The sequence below is a fragment of the Chrysochloris asiatica genome, unplaced genomic scaffold, assembly GCF_000296735.1.
Source record: "Chrysochloris asiatica unplaced genomic scaffold, ChrAsi1.0 scaffold00024, whole genome shotgun sequence".
In the NCBI taxonomy this organism is placed as follows: Eukaryota; Metazoa; Chordata; class Mammalia; order Afrosoricida; family Chrysochloridae; genus Chrysochloris; species Chrysochloris asiatica.
This window is the reverse complement of record NW_006408542.1, coordinates 19,472,795-19,495,876: the sequence shown is the minus strand read 5'-3', so window position 1 is coordinate 19,495,876 and position 23,082 is coordinate 19,472,795. Positions and strand designations below refer to the sequence as shown.

General features: G+C 45.0%; 1 protein-coding gene across 1 annotated transcript in view; it reads right to left on the bottom strand.

Annotated features, from left to right (window-relative positions):
* RHOQ (ras homolog family member Q) overlaps positions 1-18,182 on the bottom strand; it is a 73,333-nt gene extending 55,151 nt beyond the window's left edge. Inside the window, exons 1-2 of the mRNA XM_006839422.1 lie at positions 17,950-18,182; positions 17,329-17,387 (exon numbers count right to left, since the gene is read on the bottom strand). Coding sequence (XP_006839485.1) covers positions 17,329-17,387; positions 17,950-18,091 — 201 coding nt within the window. The 5' untranslated portion in view covers positions 18,092-18,182. The remainder of the gene's footprint in view (positions 1-17,328; positions 17,388-17,949) is intronic.
* Between the last annotated feature and the right edge of the window lie 4,900 nt (positions 18,183-23,082).

The following is a 23,082-nucleotide window of genomic DNA, read 5'->3' as shown; positions in this document are numbered from 1 at the left end:
TGGCCTATACTCAGAACAGTAGTTACTCTAAATACCAACAGAGAGGGAAAGAGTCTTCCCCTCAAGTATCAATGCTATCCACTCTGTGCACAGGGTAGATAGGGACGGGCAACTTAGACATTGGCTACCTAATATGAGGGGGCAATAAAGGCACGATGTGACTGGCTTACAAGGCTTCAAGAGGGAGGTTACTTTAAGAGTATGGGGGGAAAGAAAGAGTCCCCACTGAATATCTGTCATCTTGTCTAGATGCGTCTGGTGAAAAGAGATGGGGATAAGATTCTTATGATTCAATAGTGAATAATTGTTATCGTGACTAATTATGACTGTCACAATTGTAAAGGTAGAAGTTTTGTAACTAAAACAGAGGAGTGGTTAATCTTACAGTCCAGAAACAGAGGACCCTAGGACCATCAAAGAGAGAAGCGCACAAGCAGAATACAGACCTTATCCAGAGAAGAAGCATCACCAGAGATGGAGGCAAAGATCAGGGTATGAAGAGGGGGAGTGGCTGAGGACTCTAGATTCATGGGAAGAGAGGGACTAAGAGCTGGTGGCCAGGAGCAGACTTGCAGAATGTGCCCCTTAGAGATGTAAATTATTATATATGCCTGAGTGGTTTTTTCATTTGTTTGTTTTTTAAAAAGCTAAAGTGGAAAGAGAGAAATACTGTTAACTGATGGTACATGGAAGGGATTATAATCATTGTAATGAAACAAGGTGTATGATTTGTAGAATGTAAAATTGATGATATGCCCTGTAAACTTTCACTCAATTCACAATAAAAAAAAAGAAAAAGAAAGAAAAATCATCTTGCAGCTAATACCAAAAAAAAAAGTTTTTAAAAGAATTGGGCAAAGCAAAATAAAGCATAAATAAGTAAACATTTTAAACTACTCAGTGTTCACCTAGAGCTACTGCTTTAATGTTTTGACTATAGCATTCTGATTAATTTTGCTACATAGTCTTCAAAGTTGTAATCATGCTATATATAGTTTTTATTTCATTCTTTATATTTAATGTATCATGAGCCATTTCATATCTTTAAATATTTGTTGAAAACACAATTTTTAATGGCTGCCTGTTATGCATCATACAATAATTGAACAAATCCTTTTTTTGCTGTGATTTATCACTGTCATTAATAATGCTGTGTAGGGTATCATTTTATGTAAATCTTTGTGTACTCTGAATGCTTCCTTGGCATAAATTCATGGAAATTTGTAATTGTATATTTAAGGGTCTTTGCCAAACTGACGAAAAAAATGGTTGTTTTTACTCTGAACAATAATGTATACAGTATCCACTTCCTGGTCTCTGCAGTATCAATTTTTTTATTATCTTGTCCAATTTGATAATAGTATTAGTGTCCCAGGGATGTTGGAACAAAATAACATAAAATGGATGGTATGTAAGAACATAATTTATGTTCTCAGAGTTTCAGATGCTAGGAGTCTGAATTCATGGTATCAGCATAGCCACGTTCTCTCAAAGCCTCTAGGGAAAGATTTCTTTCTTCAGTTTCCAGCAGCCCCAGGCATTTCTCGGAGTCCTGGTGTGGTGCTATGGGTTAATGAACTGGACTGCAAGACTGGTTTGAATTGCAAGGTCCACGGTTCATGATCAGATCACCAGCTGCTCCTTGGAAACCCTATACAGGGTCACTCTGAGTCGGAACCAACTCGATGGCACTTGATAACAACAGGCATTTCTTGGCAATTCCTTTTGGCGTAACTATAGCCCCACATGCTTCTGTTTCCCAAGTGTCTCTCTCTTCTCTTTTATAAAACACCACTTATTTCCAAACACACTATTTCTAAGCAAGGTCGTGTTCACAGGTACCAGAGGTTATGACTTCAATACAATCTTTTGGGGAGATGCAGTACTATCTACAACAACAGGTGAAACATTTTTTATTTGCAGATCATGTGTTCACTGTCTGTTTGCTCCTCTTCTGTGAATTATTGGTTTGTCATTTGTCCATTTTCCACTGAGTTCATGTGGTAAATTAATCCTTTAGCAACATATTGAAACCTTGATCTCCTATGAGCTAAACAAATCAGACCCAGAGACTTGATGAACTATGAATACCCTGATAAAATCAAATTCTAGACCTTAAGAAAACCACCTGAAGCAATGCCCACCTGGGAGGATCTGGCCAATAGTTAGGCATTCAGCATCTTCATGACCTGCCTCACATTTCATCCTTTTAGCCCCCAGTAGCATGTTCCATTTTCAATTAGCATTAAGTCATCTGTATACATCTTCTCTTTTCATGGAACAGACTCCAAGCTTCTATAAAGGAAGAACCCAGTCTGATGGATCATTGTGTTCTCAGCTCACCTCACCTCACTTTACTGCGTTTCCTGCATAACAGATTCTCACATATTTGATGAATAAAAGCATAACAGAGTGGGTGAGGATGGAGGAGACACTGAACAGAGAGGCACAGAGAGAACAAGTCAGTGAAAGAGAGGAGATCAGTCCCATCTGAGGTAGGAACTAGAGCAGCACCAGAACTGTACAACTAGCAGGATTGCACTTGCTGCCTGGCAACCCTGAAGACAGTATCTAGAGTCAAAGGAAAATGTCTGACTAATGGAAACAAAAAGGAAAGAGCAGGAAGGATTTATAGAGCAAGCACATTGGTCCACCAGGAATCTGAGTAATAATTTTCTTCAGAACTCCATTTTGCCTGGACTGATCTCCCCTCCCAGTCAAGGCAGAACTGAGTCAGTCAGTCTACTCACTGCACCTTCCCGACTCCCCTTGGTTCCTCGCAGGATGATCTTTAGGGACACCTGCCACAAAACGCAGTGAGGGATTCTTACAAATGTGGACTTTCTAGAGAGCAGCACACACACGTGGCAAATATTTTATCCAAATACACCTGACAATCTTTCTACTAATGGGTTTCATGAGTTAAGAATGAATTCCGCTGCACTTAAACAGGCAATGTGTTAAAACAACCACCTGTATATACACTAATGTTCACGGAAGCATTATTCACAACAGCCAACAGTTGGAAAAACCCAATTGTCCCATCAACAGACAAACAGATACACAAATGTAGAATATCCACACAATGAATTATTTATTGCTCAGCCATAAAGAGAAGCAAAGTCCCAACATACACCACGACACGGATGAACTTTGAAAACATTATGCTGAGTGCAATAAGTCATACACAAAAAGGAAAATATTGTTTGAGCCTTACAGAATCCCTAGGTAGTTCAAGCAAGGTCCGAAGTTCAAATCTACCAATCACTCTGCAGGGGAAAGAGGAGGCTTTATGCTCCCATAAAGATTTAAAGCTGAGTCGGAACTGACTCCCTGGCACACAACCACCACTACCAGGTAGTTTAAATGGTTAAGCACTAGACTACTAACTGAAAGGTTGGTGGTTCACCTACCCAGAAATACATCAATCAGACCTGGTAATCTGTTAACCAAAGGTCAAGTCTTGAAAATCCCATGGCACAGTTCTACCCTGCACACATAGGGTCATCATGAGTTGAAATCAACCTCCTGGAACTAAAAATGGTAATAACAACAACTTTTCCGAAATATCTAGAACAAGCAAATCCAGAGAGACCAATGTGGTTACCAAGGACCACAGGGAGGGAGAAATGCGGTGAAAGCTGAAGGGGTACTGAATTTCTGTTTGGGGTGATGAAAATTTTGGGAAATGTTAGTGGTGATGGTAGCACAACACGATGAAAGAAATTAATGTCAGTTCAATGTTAAAAATTGTTAAAACCGCAAATTAAAAAAATATATATATTTTACCACAGCATTTTTTTTTTTAAGTTAATACTTGTAACCTGATTTTAAAGATCGAATGGGTCAGAATCCTCCTGAAAACAAGTTAATAAAACACAGGTGATATAAAGTCATAGGAATAGTTCTTCCCATAATTTTTTCAACAGATTCTGCTAAATCCAACACATGCCTGGCCCCTGCTATGGCCCCTTCATCTTGTGCCAACTGCTACATGGCATATGCAATCCACCTTGCATATCTGGGTAGGAGGAAAGATTTACAGACAAATAAAACTAGATGCCAGATTTTAGCCTACAGACAATTTGCTCCATAGAAATTCAAAGGGATTAAATCTCAAGAGGGCTGGAGTAACAGGGGAGGGGATCACCTTCTGCAGCCTGGATGAAAATCTGAAGCTCCCTCCTGCTGGGCAAAAGCCCTTGTCCGAAGGAAGCAGGGACCCCACGGGCCTCCTCTGTCCCACTTCTTACATCTGGCCGCTCATCTAAAGCCAAGAAGGTCACTAGAAACACCTTCAGGTAACAATGTGAGCTCTGAACCAGTTAGGTGGGAAGAACAGCCCTTTGAAAAGTAAGCTGGAGTAAATGGAATTTTAAATTACCTGGATGATCAGAATTAAATGCTCTCTCTCAGTAAGTGGCAGCTCTTAGAGGGGCATGCTTTGAGCCAACTCATTTATAATCTCAACCCATTATGCCATTTGAAAGTTCATGGCTTTTCTACATTGGAACAAGTTTGGGGGGTGGGGGAAGGGAAAGAAAAAACCTGTAAAATGGTAGTGGTGGGGGAATGGAGGACCTTCTCTGAAAGCTTTGATAGCCAGAGAAGAAGCAGCAATTACTGTCAAGATATGGGTATTTGAGCAGCCCAGCCCTTCCCCTCTCCCTGTGACCTGGGAAGTTTTAATACAAAAAGGACGTCATTGCCCATCTGTTGCTCTGGAATTAATTTAAGAAAAGCCAAACACAGCATCCATCTCGGGGTTTGGGGGCAGGGCCTGTCACCACCCAAAAGGCTAATTCAGCTATATGGACACCCTCAGAATCTATCTGGCCACTTTGCGTCTGGGACAGAAAAATGGCTTGGCACTAAGGCCTTATCAAGGAATACCCATGGAGTCCACTGTGTGCACAGCACATTAATGGAGCCACCAACGGTACCTTAGGAAGCTCTCCTTCAGTTTTCTCAGCATAGTGTCTTGTCCCCATCTCCACCAGGCAAGCTAGATAGACAATACCAGTGGCTAAGTGATTCAATTCACTCCAGCAAATGTGTGGAGCCCCAACCATACACCAGAAGACTAGTGGTGGTGGTGGTGGTGGTGGCTAAGTGCTGCCGAGTCCATTCTGAGTCATAGTGACGCTGTATAGGGCTTCCAAGAAGAAGCTGGTGAGTTTGAACCACTGGTTTTATGGTCGAGTACTTATCCTACAGCGCCACCCCAGCAAAGACTAGAAAAGATGGGTGTTGGGTGAGGGAAGGATTTTTAAAGTGAATAAATGATGTCCTCACTACACGCACAGTGGGCAACGTGAGGGTACCTGGGTGGAGAGGGGGGAGAGGAAGGTGTCTTGGGAAGGTGGTATAACTAAGTATACAAATAGTCATTATTTCAATGGCTTTGAAATTTTTCCTGTTTCTGAATCACCTGGAGGGCTTGTTAAAGCATGAGATTTCAGAGTTTCTGATTCAATTGGCCTGAAATGTGGCCCAGAATTCGCGTTTCTAACAAGTTCCTAGGAGACACGTACTGGTTCCAGAAGCAAAGGAATAATAATTCAAACCCTTGTTGAGCATCTAGTATACGTAAAAATCCAACCTGAGCATTTTCTCATGCCAAAAATGATGTCCTGGAGAACCCTACTGCATTTTTAAGGGTTAATTCTTGTGAGTAGTTCATCTCCTTGAGAAACCTCAGCCTCCTGCTCTGCTCCCATCATTCATTTCTTGACCCAACTTTTTTTTTTTTTTTTTCTTAGTTTTTTTGTGTGAATTGAGTGAAAGTTTCCAGGGCAGATCATCAGCTTTACATTCAACAAATCATATACTTTGTTTCATTATAATGATTATAATCCCCTCCATGTACCATTAGTTAACAATATTTCTCTCTATTCATTTTAGCTTTTTTTTTTTAAACACTCAAGCATCTATAATTTAAACATCCAAAGGGCACATTCTGCACGCCAGCACTCAGTCCCTCTCTTTCCATGAATCTAGAGTCCTCAGCTGCTCCCTCTCTTCATGTCCCCATCTCTGCCTCCATCTCTGGTTTCACTGCTTCTCTGGATACAGTCCCACATTCCGCTTGTGCTATTCTTCCTTGGTGGTCCTAGGGTCCTCTGTTTGTGAACTGTAAGATTAACTACTTCTGTTTTTGTTACAAAACTTCTACCTTTATTGTTGTGGCAGCCACAATTAGTCATGATAAAAATTACTCACTATTGAATCATAAGAATCTTATCCCCATGTCTTTTCATCAGACCCATCTAGACAAGATGAAAACTATTTAGTGGGGACTCTATCTTCTCCCACACACTCTTAAACTAAAACTTCCTGTTGAAAGCTTGTAAGCCAGTCACTTCGTGCCTTTATTGCACCCTCATTTTCAGTAGTCAATGTCTAAATTGCCTATCCCTATCTACCCTGTATACATTGATACTTGATGTGAAGACTCCTTTCCTCTCTGTTGGTATTTTGAGCTACTATATCCATGAGTATAGGTGAAGTTCATCAAATTGTAGCAATTTACCCCCGTTTCCTTTATCAAAAATCTTTTTTTTTAATCTTTTTTTAAATCTTCCTCTAGTGGAGATCTGACTATCAAGCCATCGAGGCTAGGTCAAATGGGTCCTGTATGCAAGTTTGGGTATTCTTGTGCATCTTCCCTCACTTCATATCAGCTGGATGTTTCACTCTCAGCTCTAGCCCTCTGTAGCTGTGTCCTCCTTATCCATGGGCTCAAGTATCCCCAGATCTCACCACATTTTGGACCAACCAACCCTTCCTCTTCTCTCTCTCATCTCTAAGTCAATAGGAGTCTATGGAATGTGGTTGAACTCAGACTATTTCTTCATTGCTGCCTTTCCCTCACTTCCACTTACCAGTAGACCAATGTGGTCACCAGCAAGTTTACATGTCTGCTCATGTGTTCCCTTTGAGTTTAGTTCTTAGAGGGGGGTTTTTCCTATAGGGACTTGATTTCTTGCCTTGATGGCTTCCCGGTGAACAACGCTTATTCTTGTAGTAGCCAATCATACTGCCATTTTTGTTTTGGGGATTTTCCTCCTGATCTTTCTTTGAAGATGTCTCTTCTGTTGCTCTAGCTGTTCCAGGCTGGTCTGCTTGTTTGACCCAACTCTTTCATGAAATTGTGAACTGTGTGAGGCACGGCCTGTGCCTGACCTGTCTTTGAATGTATGGCCCTGGCCCAAGGGCCAGTCCAGTGGAGGTGTTTAGAGAATGTTTGCTGACTGAATGACTGAATTAACTAAATGTTCTCACTGAGTCCCAGGTGGTAGGATGCAGGGACCTGTGCAAAGGTGGTGGCAGTGGGGTGGGCTGGGACAGCAAACCAAACCAGCAGCAGTTGCTGAGCAAGTCTTTGAGTTTACTCAGAGACAATGCTCACATGAAAGAAAAACAAAGATGTTTGAAATGACAAATTTCCCCTGAATGAGAAAACTCCTAAAGGTTTGAGAAAAGAAAGGGACAGAGAGACATCTGTTATTTGAAGGCTAAAGCTTCCTTGCCTGGCAGCCCTGTTAATAGTAAGCAAGCATCAAGTCAAGGCTGGTGGGCCCACGGGGGCCAGAGGGGTGTCTCTTTGGAGTGAGGAAAGTCAGCTTGTGATTCAATGTAAAATCTTTTCACTGTTCCTCTTTCTTGGGAAGTCATCCATGCATTAAGCAACAGTGTGGTCATCTGCCCCACCCCAGAATGCCTTATTTAAGCAAATATGATTGTTTATGAACCAAATGATACTGCTTCCCAAGTGGGACTATTTCCTGGTTATGCAGGCCATCTCCTCAAACTGATCCCCCTTTCTTCTCCCACAGAAGATTGGGACACAGGACAGCCACCCAGTTAACACCAACTGAACTGAAGGAGCCTCCACAGCATCACTCTCAACCCCCACTGACCACCAGGCCATGGGGGAGGGGGGTAACTTTTATATACAGCTGCCCTGCAAGATAGAAATTGTCTCCCTATTTTATAGGGGTAGGAAAGAGGCTCACTGGGGTGAGCTGGGCAGCTAATGGTCTCACAGCTACAGAGAGGTTGAGCTGGGAATCAAACCTATTCCACTGCCAAGCTGCCCTCACCCCGTACACCTGTCCCCTGCAAGCTTCAGGGCTCTCTGAGAGACCTCAGGAAAGAGGCAATCAAAGTCATCAACTTAAGGTGGTGGTTGGGGTCAGGTCCAGTGGTGACCACCAAGCACCTGACGCTACTGTGTAGAGAAAACACTGCAGGCCTGCCGAAACCTACACATACATCTGTCATTCATTTATGCCTTGAGATTTCTGTATTAACAAAGCTTTTCAGGAAAAGGGTTGTACCTGAAGCTATTATTTAACAGACTATTAGTATTTTGGGGAGTTCTGGTGTGTCACTGTGGGTTAACGTGCCAGACTACAAAGCTGTTTGAACTGCAAGGTTGGTGGTTCAAATTCACCAACTGCTCCTCGGAAACCCTATACAGGGTTGCTATGGGTCGGAATTGACTCGATGGCACTTAACAACAACATTAGTAGTTTTGGAGTCCTAGTGTGGTGCTGTGGGTTAATGTGCTAGACTGCAAAGCCGTTTGAACTGCAAGGTTGGTGGTTCAAGCTCACCAGCATCTCCTTGGAAACCACATAGAGGGTCGCTATGGTTTGGAACCGACTCGATGGCACTTAACAACAACATTAGTATTTTAAGGTGTTCTGGTGGTGTAGTATTTACGATTTGGGCTGTGAACCTTAATGTCAATAGTTCGAAACTACCAGCTGTTCCACGGGAGAAAGATGAGGTTTTCTGCTCCCATGAGGCGGGTTACAGCCTTGGAATGTCCAGTGTCGCTATGAGTTGGAACTGACTCCACATAACATCACAACAATTAGTATTTTAAGGAGCCCTGGTAGCAAAGTGGATTATGTTCTGGGCTACTAACCAAAAGGTCAGCAGTTCAAAGCTACCAGCTGCTCCATGGGAGATCAATGAGGCTTTCTGCTCCTGTGGAGATTTATACCCTTGGAAACCTTATACAGACTTGCTATGATTCAGAACCAACTCCACGGCACACCACCTCCATCATTATTATTTTGGAGTCCCGGTGCAGCACTGTAGGATAAACACTAGGTCACAAGGTCAGTTTGAACCACAAGGGTGGTTTGAACCACCAGCCACTCCTTGGAAACCTTATACAGAGTCATTATGAGTCAGAACTGACGACACTTAGCAACAACCACATTACTGAGTCAGAACTGATTCAACAGCAAACTACTACCACCACCACCATTATTACCAGTTTTTGATGGACCTTTAAGCAGAAATTTGTTAACAGCCAAATGACAACCAGCTGAGTTTAATAAAATGTACATGAGTGCCGGGGAGGTAGTGACTCCAAAAGAACTCTGGGATGGGAGCTGGGAGGCTCTGCAGAGCTCTGATGCCTCGTAGCACTGCCGCCCCAGGCAGACCTCCCCGGCTAGGTCTCCCCTCAGTTTTTCTTGCAAAGCAGTTTCCTGTCAGGCACTAAAAGAGGAACATCAAACTGCTGAGACCAAAGAAAGCTACTCCCTGACTTAAGTATGCCAAATTAGGGCAAAACCAAGCCCCTCAGAGTGAAAGGAAATTCAACTAAGGGTCAGGAATTTTCATTTTTCAAAAGACATGTTTTGTTCTTTGTAATGGTTTCCCTTTCTTCCTTGTTGCAGCATTGCTATTCTGTGTCGGAGGCCTCTTGGTAGTAACCACGGCTGCCAACATGTGTCACTGCTAGAAACTGATACCCCCCAAGAGAGCGGCTGTGTTCTGTTTTGTTTTACTACCATTTGGTCTCATCTCCCGAAAGCCTAAATTCCACAACAAGACCGCAGACACCCAATTCTCTAGGAGGACTCCAGCCCATAATGATTTCAAACAATGTTTCTTACCTTTTTTTTATATCATGGCACACACTGAAAATGACATATGCTCAACCCCCTTGAGGCTGCATCCCCTTCCCTCAGAGTTGAGAAGATCTCAGCACACCTGTAGCCCGTGCTTGATGCACCTGTTGGGAAGCTCTCCTTTAAAGAGGGTAAATGTCACCAAACCTCAGGAGAATCTAAACACAAGTGGAGAAAGGCCAGAGAAGCCAGGTGGATCAAAGGTCCAGATGGGGATGGGCCACAGCTGAGATGCTACAGGAACCAACCAGTTCTAGTGCCAGCACCCTAGGTCTGCAGAGCTGTTGGAAAGCCCCCACCCCAAGGTCCCTGCCTGACAGAACAGGGTTTATACTGGCATAAATGCAAACCCACATCAGGGCCCAAAGAAGGGGAACCCATGGCATTCAGGAACAGCAAAGGCTTTGGAGTAAACATAGGTCATCCATCTTCCCAATGCAGAGGAGGAAACCAGCATTCCCAATTGATATGGTACAGAGTGGAGCTATAAATAGCTTCTAAAAAGGTTAGCAAAATGCACCGATGGCACATCTACAGTGGGTTACTAAGGGAAACCAGGATGCTGAGTGCCAGCCTTTCACCTGTTGATGTCTGGAAGGAACTCTTGTGGCTCCTCCCAAACTCTGCTCCTTTGGCTCCATAGGGACCCTGATCCTCGGGATGTGAGAAAGCATTTCCTAAGCTCTTTGTATATTCCAAAGTAAGGAAAACCTTTTCCTAAACACATCTCAGTCTGGTTCCCTTAAGATCACTCGCTCCCAACCTCTTGGCTTAGGAAAAGTCCCTCAGACAGTTCTGTGAGGAGACTATGCATGAAGCGTAAGGGGAGCTCACCCTGTCTCCTTCCGCCTTCCCACTATGCTGGACCCGGTGTTGCCCCAGAGAATGCAGAAGGTGGGGCATTCCAAGGACACCTCCAATGGAGAGTCCCTCCTGTAGGGAAGTGTCTCCCCAGGGTACTCAAAGGTCTGGCAGGGCAGCCATTGTGGCATCTGGGCTCTGTCAAGAGAGAATCAGATCTCGCTTGTCATTTATAAAGCAATCTCAGAGGACACCTGAGATTAGGATATTTATAGCTCTCATGCACGCATCCCTGAACTGTATGTGTTTAAGAGACATAGTACCATCACACCCCAGAGCACACATATGGATTCCCACATACTGAGAAAATGGCTAAATCAGGAACTCTAGGGATCCCAAATTCATCCCAACGTACATCTTTCTGAGTGTATTTTGGGAGCTGGGATAAACTGAGCTCCAGTCCTTCCCTCCTCAGGGTATCCAGTTCTGCTTGCCTGCCAAGGATTAAGAGATCAGCCTGGAGCTTGCTGCTAGAGAGCAGCTTGCCAGGCAGCTCCCCACAGGCTTGTCTGGACAGAGAGGGAGACTCTTCCTACTTCCTCCTCACTCCAGTCCTGCCCTGAGCAGACCATGGGCTGCTAGACAGAGTCTGCTGAAGTTATGAAAGCCAGGTGTGAAGGAAGCAGCTCCACTGAGGCCCAGGCAAGAAGCTAGAACCCTCCAAAGCCCCTGCAAAGAGGAGGAAGACACCTGGCAGTCAAAATGTCATGGCTGTTCCTTGACCACCCAGGGGCATGGCCAAGAGCTGAGAGCATTTTTTTGGCAGCAATGCTTATGAGTGTGTTGGGGATATTGAAGGATGTCCCCAAGCAGAGCTTGTGAAGAGGACTGAATGGTCCAACACACTCACATTCCTCTTCATTCCTCTCACTGCTGATAGCAGCAGAGCTCATGTGGAAGGAAGCCTGCTCTAGAAAGAGTCATCTACTACAGTGGATCACTTAAATGATGGTGGTGGTGGTGGTTATGTGCCGTGGAGTTTGGTTCCAACCCTGTACAAGGTTTCCAAGGCTGTAAATCTTTGTTGTTGTTATGTGCCGTGGAGTTGGTCCTGACGCATAGCGGCCCTATACAGGGTTTCTGAGGCTGTAAATCTTTATGGGAGCAGAAAGCCTCATCTTTCTCCAGCGGAACAGCTGGTAGTTTGGAACTGCTGACCTTGAGGTTTGCAGTCCGATTAGTAACCACTACAATACCAGATCTCCTTTAAATGATAGTAGGTTCCCTGATATGTAAATTGGGTGATTGCTGCCTAAGGCTTTGAACTTGAGTGGGGTCAAAGAAGAGGCCAAGGCTAGGCATGTAGCCTTGAACTTGAGGTTCCAACCAGTGGGAGATGTTGCTGTGATTCAAATACTGTGAGTTGGCCCACTTACATGTTTTGGAAAGAATAGTTTTCCAGTGCTGTGAGAATCTTCCTCGTCCCATCTTACCTCTCTGAAAGCAGAAATAACTGGAACCTCTGTACCTGACTTGCTTCTTAAATTGTACACAGAACTCTTATTTCTCTTACACCACTGGGGATGCACGCACTGGTTAGAAAGAAAACCATCTGACATACAACAAGGCATTTCTAACGGGGAGCAGTCAAATGTGACCAGTACCCAGTGATGGTAACTGTGGGAATTAAAATTGCAAAGCTGGCTCCATATCACTGCTGAAAAGGCTCTAGGATCTAGCATTCAAGTAGAATTTCTATCAACAACAGGATTGGAGGAAGATTCATTAACAACCTGTAATATGCAGATGATACAACCTTCCTTGCTGAAAGCAAAGAGGACCTGAAATACTAACTGATGAAGATCAGACAACAGTCTTCAATATGGATTGCACCTCAGGGTAAAGAAAACAAAAATCCTCCTCACTGGACCAAGAAATAACATGATAAATGGAGAAAAGATAGAAGTTTTCTAAGACATAATTTGCTTGGATTGACAATCAATGCTCATGGAAGCAGCAGTCAAGAAATCAAACAACTTCTTGCATTAGGTAAATCTTCTGCAAAAGACCTCTTTAAAGTATTCAAAAGCAAAGCTGTCAGTTTGAGGGCTAATATGCACCTGACCAAAGCCGGGTTATTTTCAATAGCCTCATATGCATTTGAAAGTTGGACAGTGAATTTAAAAAGACCTGAGAAGAACCGATGCATTTGAATTATGTTACTGGTGAAGACTACTGAAAGTGCCATGGACTACCAGAAGCATAAACAAATCTATCTTGGAAGAAGTACAGCCAGAATGTTCCTTAGAAGCGAGGATGGTGAGACTTTGTCTTTTGTGCTTTGGAAATACTATCAAGAGGGACCAGTCCCTAGAGATGGATCTTATGCTTGGAAAAGTAGAGGGTCAGCAAAAAAGAGGACGATTTCCCCTGCCCCCAACAGTATTGATTGATACAGTGGCGGACAGCAGTGAGCTCAAACATAACAAGATTGGTATAGGACCTGGCAGCATTTTGTTCTGTTGTGCACAGGAGCCAAAGTGTTGGCACCTGACAACAACAACAACAAGGCAACATTGTCTCTTCCACCTTCCTCTCACAAAACTCCCCACAATGGAGTATAATAGTTTCCTGTAATACTAATTACAAATCCACTGTGAATAAAGGGGTGTGGCGTGGTGCTGTAGGATAAGCACTGGACTGCTAACCAAAAGGTTGACGGTTCAAACCCACCTGCTCCTCAGAAACCCTATATGTTCGCTATGTGTCGGAACCGACTCAACAGCTTTTAACAACAAATGAATAAAAGATAGTGTATATATAAATTAAGCAATTTAAGCTTTTAACAACAAATGAATAAAAGATAGAGTATATATAATTAAGCAATTTAAGCCAGCCTACAATCCTCCCTCAGTATAGATTCTAATTGTCCATACTTTCACTACATCACAGAGTAGGTAAATAACTTAGTAAGGATCACACAGCAAATATAGCAAGGTGGAGATCTGAACCCAAGGATATTTATTCCAAAGCCAAGGTGCTTTTCTCAGATGCCCATCAAGCTTAAACATTTACACACACACACACAGACCTTGGTGGTTAAAATGCACAACTACTAACTGCTAATTGAAAGGTGGGTGGTTTTGAACCCACCAGCTGAAGCTCTGGAGAAAGATGTGGCTGTTGGCTTCTGTAAAGATTATTGTTGTTGTTAAGTGCCATTGAGTCGATTCCAACCCATTGCGACCCTGTAGAGGGTTTCCAAGGAGCAGCTGGTGAGCTTGAACTACCGACCTTGCAGTTCAAATGGCTTTGCAAGTCTGATGTATTAACCCACAGCAACACACTAGGCTCCCCATAAAGATTGTTGTTGTTGTTAAGTACTGTGGAGTCGGTTCCAACTCACAGTGACTCTGCACAGGGTTTCCGAGATTGCAAATCTTTACGGGAGCAGAACGCCTTATCCTTCTCCCACGGAACCACTGGTAGTTTTGAACTGCCAACCTTGAGGTTAGCAGCCTGATTCATAACCACTATGCTACCAGAGATTACAGTCTTGAAAACCCTCCAGGGCAGTTCTACTCTGTACTATATGGTTGTTAGGAGTCAGAATGACCTCAATTGCATTGGATTTGACTTTATATATGCACACACACATATACATATATCTATTTTTTTTATTGTAAGAGGAATAGGATGAATCTGATACTGGATCACAGAGGTATGGGTCTTAATGACCAAGTAGGAGTACAACAGAGGAATTCCTTATATAGCACATGTATAGGCATCTGGTCTAGGCATTTCTATTTATGCTATAATTAGCCATGTCACATTCCCATCTTAAATTTACTGTTTTATTCCTCCCTCCCGCCCCCACTCACCCCAGCTTAGCACAGTGCTAGGTGCAGAGAGGGTGCTCACCATTTGGTCTCATTGTAGATTACCTTGCTAAAATTGTTTATTAGTATTAAGCCGTTAAATGCTGAAAGAGAAATTATCACTTAGTTTGACCCCAAAACAAAACCTAGTAAGACACTGGGATAAATGATAAGTGGGCCTAACACACATCTTGGTCAACAATATGAGGGGAAGGGGATGAGAAATTAAATGGTCAAAAGAATCCCTCAATGGCTGAGGGAAGCATAAAGTGCTGGACTGAGAACCACAAGGTTAGCAGTTCAAGCCCACCAGCTTCTCTGTGGGAGAAAGAAGAGGCTTTCTGCTCTTGCAAAGATTTACAAGCTTTAGAAACCTTATACAGGGTTGCTATGAGTCAAAACTGACTCAGTGGCACTTAACATAAGTCATCTAGAGATTATTTCAATTATACAAGAGCCTGTGAGTAGATTATATGCAAAAACTAAACCATTTTATATATAGGATTTGAACACTCACAGATTTGGGCATGGAGTGATGTCCTGGAAGCAACCCCTCACGGACACCAAGGGAAGACTGTACTACTTATCTTACAGGTCATTTTGTTGAGTAAATATGGTAATAGTTGCATGTGGCTGTACTATGCTTAATAGGCAGCAGGAACTCAGAAATTTTAGTTAGGTTTCAGTATGCACAAAACAACTCTGACATATACCATGGATTCAAAAACTTCATGAAAATTTAAAAAAATGGAACTAAAAGATAATGGAAAACAGAGGCAATAGAAGCAAATACTGTTGAATGATGATGCACGGAGGAGATTGTAATCATTGCAAGGAAACGATGAGTGTAGAACCAGTGTTCTCCCATGTGAACTATCACTTAACTCACAATAAAAACTTATATATATAAAGATAATGGATTTTTTTCCATGAACTTTTTGAAGCCCCTTTATATGTATGTCCTGTTGAATACAACTCATAGTATTCAAAAAAGAAAAAAAAAAGACCATGACAAGTAAAGGGGATAGGGGAAGAGGAACTGTGGGAGAATTTAAGCTTGAGGGTTTTAAAAACTCTCCTTCCTTTCAAGCAATAATTTCAGTCTCTGTGACTGCTTAAGAGAGAGCCGTATTTGACTCAGTTCTGCCTCACTCACTTGCCCTCCATGCCTTCTGATGAGGACAGAGTAAAAACCAGCTACATGGTGCTGTAGGATCTGCACTGGACTGCGAACCACAAGGTTGGCAGTTCAAATCTACCAGCTGCTCCTCGGAAAGCCTATAAGTTGGAACCCACTTGATGACACTTAACGACAACAACAACATAAGGCAGGCAACCAAAACAGGCACTGGAGACAGACCTGGCTGCACTGACCTGGACCAGCGTGGGTAAATTCAACAGTCTCGGGCACTGCCAGCAGCTTCTCTATAGTCAGAGGCTTCTCTAACTTAGTTTAGAAAGCAGACCACCATCAGGAATCTCAAGCTGCTCTTCAGAATCCAACACAGACTCTAACAGAATTCAACTTCAGTGCCCATAATCCTGAAATCCAAATCTAGAGGAGTTACAAAGAAGAGTGCCACCAATCAGACTCTATGGCTACTAATCTTAGTGAGCACCTAGTGTCAGCCAGACTTAGTGCTAAGCGTCTGGCACAGTATCTTCACAGGACCATGGATCTTTTTTTCGTGTTTTTTATTAACCCCACTTAGACATTATGAAACTAAACTACTAGACTTCCCCCCAAATACGCCCTCCAACCCTCTTCACTGCTCACATGTCTTCAAGGACTGAAATCTGCATAACATGTGAAGACGTCTGCCTGAATCTTCATGTCTAATCACAGCACTGGATTCTGCAAAACTTCACTACACACAACTCACAGTTCAAGAACAAAAGTGGGTCTGGGAAGAAGGTGGGACTGGGACAGGGAGACAGAAAAAAACAAAACAAAACAAAAAGCCTTAGTCTCCTAAGTGCAAATCTAGTCAGAGGCTGCACACCAATTTTTCTCAAAGAAAACCAGACAAAGTCACTTGGCCACCTAGGGAGAAAAAAAGTTGTTCCTCCAAGATTCACACTGAACTCTTAACCCTAATTCTCCTACTCCTACCCCAGGGAGTGGCTGGTTGGTTGTTGTTTCTTTTTCCTGTTTTCCCTGTGGTCCTCTGGTAACACCACAAATTACGTTTTCAGAGACTGGAGTCCCAGAGAGCAATGATGTTGTAATAAACATAACCAGGACCAAATGCCTTCCCATCATATTAGATGATGCTATTTCCCACCAATCAGGATCCTCGGGCAGGCAGACCACTCACCAATGAGAGCCCAGACAGAGGCTGTGAAGGGGAGACCTGGTCATCTGCAACTAAAAATAAGGGCGCTTCATGATTGGCCACTGCCACTTTGCAACAGGAGTTGGGACCCACACACCAAGCGCCATACAGAAGGGCACACAGGCACACGCAGTCAGAAACTTTCACAGCCCAGGGATACGTTGGTCTGGGTTTGTTTCTGTTTCTGGGTTTTTGTTTGTTTTTTAATTAGGAGACTTGAAAAATGAAATAAAGACTTGAACCAAAGGGGTTTGGAGCGGGCTATACAGACACACTCTCGGCTCCCTGACACCTCAGTTTCTAAAGGCCCTTCGCAGCTACCAAGAATTAGGGAAGGGAGAGGACTGTCAGCAAGCCAAGGGCCAAGACACTCACCTGTCCGGCCGTGTCATAGAGTCCCAGAAGATACTGCTTGCCCCCCACGGTGACGCTGACTGCAAGGACAGAAGTGGGGGGTGGGGAGAGAAACTCACAATGATCCCCCGCCAGCACCCTAGTCTCCCAACCCTGTTGTCGGTGTGCAGGTACTCCCCGAGGAGACGTCACTGTCTTTCCCTGGCTCCCTGTTCGCTGTGAAGCAGCGTGAGTTTGGGGTGCGATGTAGTCCCTGCTATTCATCCCCTTCTCTCAAGTCCTGGAGTCAAGTCTTTTTGAGTCCCACCAAATGTCTTCCCCCGGGGCTAGGTACAGCAGGGGAGGCAGCGGTGAGACAGTAAAGGCGGTCTGCTCAGGATGTCAAGGGGTTTGGGAATTGTGGGGTGCAGGGGATAGCTGGGGGCACAGGGAAGGAGTTATAAAGGGGGGTCAGGTATGCGGGCAAGTGGGGTGGCTGGAAGCAAAGCGTTAGGGTGGAGCTGGGTGTGAGATAGAAGATGCGACAGGGGAGGGGTGAGGGAGTGCGCTTCGGGGGAGACATCCAGGGGGCTCCGCCAAAGTTGCTCCAAAGTTCCCGGCCCGGGGAGCAGCCCCTCCTTAATCAGCAGTTCCGGGGCTTACCCGCGTAGTGGTCGAAGACGGTGGGCACGTACTCCTCCGGGAAGGCGTCGTTGGCATAGCTCATGAGTAGGCACGTCTTGCCCACCGCCCCATCGCCGACCACCACGCACTTGAGCATCAGCGCGCCGGGCCCGTGAGCCATGCTGCGGCCGGCCGGCCTCCGGGCATGGTCCCCCCGGAGCCCCCGGCCCGGCCCCGGGCTCAGCCCCAGCCCGCCTGGGGGGTCCGACGCCGCCGCCGCTCCGCACAGCAGGGCCGCCCCCCCGGCCCCATGCAGCGGTTCTCCCCGCCCGAGGGGAGGAGGCGGCGGGCCCGGGGCACAGCCGCTGCCTGAGTCGCTGCCTGGGTCCCCTCCCCGGCCCTGGCCGCCGCGCCCGCCCGCTGCCTCCGCTGCTCGGCGCCCGCACCCTCTAGCTGGCCGGATCTCCCCAGGAGGATCCGCTGGATCATAAGACTGTCCGGCCCCGGGGGAGACAGCAACTTTGGGGAGGGCAGTGGAGGGGAGGGGCCAGGTCTTACCCCGCCCCGCGGCCGCCGGGGCCCCCTCCCGGCTTGGGCCCAGAGGAGGGCGGGCCGAGGCGCCTCCCCCGAGTGCGGGCCTCCCTCCCGCCCTCGCCCCCGCCCCCGCCTGCACCCGCCCCAGAGCCCCGCCCGCCTCTCGGCCCTGCTGGCTCACCCTAGCTTGACTCCCCACGAGGGGAGTGGGCAGGGGACGGGAAGGAGGAGCCAAGGAGGAGGGAGGGGGATGAAGGTAAGGTTGGGAGGAGGGGTGTCCAGAGAATCGCTCCTGAGGAGCCCAGGGCTCCTCGCGAAAGTGCCCGCAGCGTCCGGAAGCGTCCAAAGGCCCCGTGCTAGGGAAGACAAGGAGGCCTCTTGAGGAACCCACTACGCCTCCAACGATGACGCAATACTCATGCAAAACTATACCTATATATTTAAGGCAGGATCCATTCTATTGGCCCTTAAGTGCAACAAGAAATCAAAAAGGAAGAAAGGCCAAGACGATGTAAAAATAAGAATAAAAAGATTGGGAGGGTACCCGGGAGAAGGAAGGGGGGCGGGACGACGGACCCTGAGCTGGGAAGCAGGGACTCCTGGCTTATTACTGGTCCCTCCCCCGCGCTGCTCCCTACGCCTTTCACACACGCGCTGGAATCATTTATTTACTATGAAACTGGCAACCAAGGGAGTTAAAGCATCTTGAACCTTTGAAGGCCCCTCCAACCAGACAGAAAGGAGATAATATATACTGTTGGCTCTAAGACTTGGCAAATGTACCCGGGGTACCCCTAGAGGCAACATTCTTTGATGCCCCCTTTCAGTCCCAACTGTCCCTGGAAGGCGTTAGGTTTGGATTCCTGAGACGTGAACTATCTTGGTACTCTGTGATTGCAGTAACAACCCCTTGTCTGAGCAAAGCAAAAACAAAAACCTGTTTTGCCAGGGCTGATCCGCTGGCCATCGGTGCTGCTTTGGACTTTGAACACCCGCTAGGGGAAAGACTCACTTAGGCAGACTCTGCACACTTACCCCCATTCCTTACCCCCCATCCACCTCACACCCGCACCCCAACTGGAGATGTATCGCTTCCTTCCAATGATTCACAAGATTAGAAAATATACTGAGAGAACGCAGACGTCAACTGGACCATCTCTCAGGTTGTAGATGAGCAAACATCTATGGAGTCCTGGTGTGGCGCTGTAGGATAAGCACTCAAGTTCAAGGTCGGTTTGAATCGCAACATCTCTGGTTCAAACTCAGCAACCGCTCCTCAGAAACCCTATACAGGGTCGCTAGGAGTCGGAACTGAATCCAGGCACTTAACAACAACATAGCCCATCATCTTCCTAGATTCCTCTCTCAAACCGCTAATCTGATTTCCTCTCTCCCTGTATGACTACCTGGATTACTGTAAATTCCTTATGGACTCACCCTGAACATCTACCTCACCAGACCTCTCCCTTGACATTTGAGTGTAAGTATTTACATTGCCTGTTGCTTTGGATTTAGCAATGGCTCTGGAAAAGTCTTTGTATTCTCTCAGTGACAAGTTTAGGAAGGCAGTAACAACATAAATGCCTTGAAGTCAAACAGATATTGGTTCAAGGCCAGTCTCTTCCATTTTCTGTTAGAAAACAAGAGAGGATTTGCTCTCTTTTTTGCCTATGTTACCATTTGTTCATTTGAAGTGCACTCAGCCAGAGACTTGAATTTGGTCTGAGACTTGCCACAGTTACAGTATGACCTTGAGCATGTCACCTCCCTCCTCTGGGCCTCAATTTCCTCATCTGTAAAGGTGAGCTCACAGATTGCTAGTGTGGTGCTGTGGGTTAATGCGCTGAACTGCAAGGTTGGTTTGAACCGCAAGGTAGGTAGTTCAAGCTCACCAGCTGCTCCTCAGAAACCCTATGCAGGGTCATTATGAGTCAGAACAGCAACAAAGGTGAACTCATTTGTAAGGATGGGATTTTAGGGATGAGATCTGAACCCTTCAGAATATGTCCTCAGGGATCTTGGTTAAGTGCTTTGGGACAGAGGAAAAGAAGCAAGAGCTGGAGATAATGAAAAGTCCTACATGAAGAATGGCAAAGACTGCCCCAAATCAGCCTCAATCCTGGAAGTTTCTCAAATCCCCTTCAGGATTAATGGTTCCTAGTTCTTTAATTGCTTCTCTGAGAGAACCTTGAAAATGACCAGGGATGCTTTAGGAGAAGCTCTGAGAATGTTAGAGCATTCCAAGTGGGGAACTGATGTCAGATGAATCATGCACTGGTGACTTCACAGCTGGTGGTGATCTCATATCTTTGGCCCATAGAAATGCCAAAACTGACTGCCAGGAATACTTGGAGCTCGGGGCTGGTCACATGCACTGCCGTGGGTCTCTAGTGCTGCTGTAACACAAATACTACACACGGTTGGCTTTAACAAACAGAAATGTATTTTCTCAGTTTGTTGTTGTTAAGTGCCATTGAGTCCATTCCAATTCACAGCAATCCTGTATAGGGTTTCCAATGAGCAGCTGGCTGGTAGGCTTGAACGGTCCACCTTGTGGTTCAAACCAAACTTGCAGTCCAGTGCTTATCCTATAGCACCACATCAGAATTTTTGCACTGGTTCTAGAGCAAGCCCTTTGTCTCTTTGTTGGCTCAGGAGAAAGGAAGGTCATTGCTTCTTTGAAGCTGCCCCTAGGATGTCTTCACACGTCTTAGCATTTGTCTCCCCCAATCTCTGCTTCTTCTGCTTGCTTAATTTCCTCTGTCTCAAAAGACAGTAACTTGAGACACACCCTACACTAATCCTGTTTCATCTACATAAAAATGACACCCATTCTCAAATAGGATTATAGCTACTAACTACATAGGCACAGAAGTTAGGATTTATAGCACATATTTTGGAGGACACAAATCAACCCACAATATTGCATGTAGGTGAGGTGGGGAGAAAAGAATGTTCCTGGATGCCCCCAGGTCAGCCCAGGAAAGCTTTGCTTGGAAGTACCAAACTGACCTCAATGAAACCTCACTTCCCTATGGCAAAGAAGATAATGTCCTGTGGAAAAACAATAGTTCTCAAATCTAAGGAATTTGAGATAAGAAGCTAATTTGTTTCAAATCGTCTTAGATTCTGAGCTTTCCTCTCTCCTTTAGTTTTAACTGCACGTGTTGAAACAGATGCCGGTCAGCTTGAAAACAGTGCAATTTCTTCTGAGCCTTCTCCCTTCTACTTCCTCCCTCCTCCTAGCCATTGATTCATTCAGTATTTCATTTAAAAAGCATTTATTGAGGTTACTAGATGCCAGGCTTTATTTCTGAGAAGGGGACGAGGAGCTGGAAAACCACAGGCACTGGAGGGGGAGGCAGAAAGGAACTGATGAGCAAACAGAGAATTACTATATAATGTGATCAGTTTTGTGGCAGAGGATGAAGAACAGGCTTCTGGGAGTACAGAGGAGGTGGTTAGTATTTAGCTCTGAGTGTGTGTGCTGAGGAAGGATTAGCAAAGAGCTATCTTCTGGTAGCATAGTGGTTACGAGTCAGGTTGCTAACCTAAAGGTCAGCAGTTCGAAACTACCAGCTGCTCCACAGAAGAAAGATAAGGCTTTCTGCTCCTGTAAAGATTTACAGACTTGGAAATCCAATACAAGGTTGTTAATGAGTTAGAAGTGACTTCCCGGCACACCACCACCACCATCACTGGCCTGGAGTCCTAGTGTGGCGCTCTGGGAATTAATACGCTAGACTGCAAAGTTGGTTTGATCCACAAGGTCAGTGGTTCAAGCTCACCACTCGCTCCACAGAAACCCTACACAGGGTCACTATAGGTCAGAACCAGCATTTAACAACAAGGACATCATTGGCCTGGGACTGATGAGGCTATCTGGTAAGAAAGGCTAGAAGGCACAGCGGAGGGTTTGAGGAGTACAGGGGAAATGATTTGTAATTGGAAACAGTGCTTTGGAGCCAGACCATGGATCTTTAAAAGTCATGTTAGGGAGTGTGGCTAGGCAGTCTGGACACTGCACAAAGGCGTTAGACTGAGAGGGCTACTAAGGGAGAAAGCTGCCCTACTGAATACTCACTCAATTAGTGCCTTTGGTTCGTTCTTATGTGATCCATGAATGAGACATGAATGTCAAGTCATACTTGATTGGTCTGAAATGAAAAGCTAAATACAATTGTTATCATATGCGAACTGTATAAACTGGTATCAATTTCATTTAGAACCCTGTCAGTTCTCTTCCACTGTGGTACTCGTTTTTTCTTGAGTCCTATGGGTCGACATCAATTCGATGGCACTTATCAACAACAACAACAACAACAACATCTGCTTCATATCTGTGAGGCTTTCCTTTGGGCATTTGGTGCCCTTGCATCCTAGAAATTCTGAACAATAAATTTTCTTTTATAATATCTTTTCATTTGCTCATTTACAATTATAGCATTTATTACAAAACAAACATCAAATCTGAAATGTGAACTGTTTGAGCAAAATTGGTGACTTTTTTATTGTAGAAGATCATTGGAATTTCACATTGATAGTTGAAACAGTTAAATTCACAGTCTCATTTTCTTTGCATAAAATATGGAATTATCTTTTGATTCTATTTTCCTTGAAGTTTTGAAGCCTCCTTGT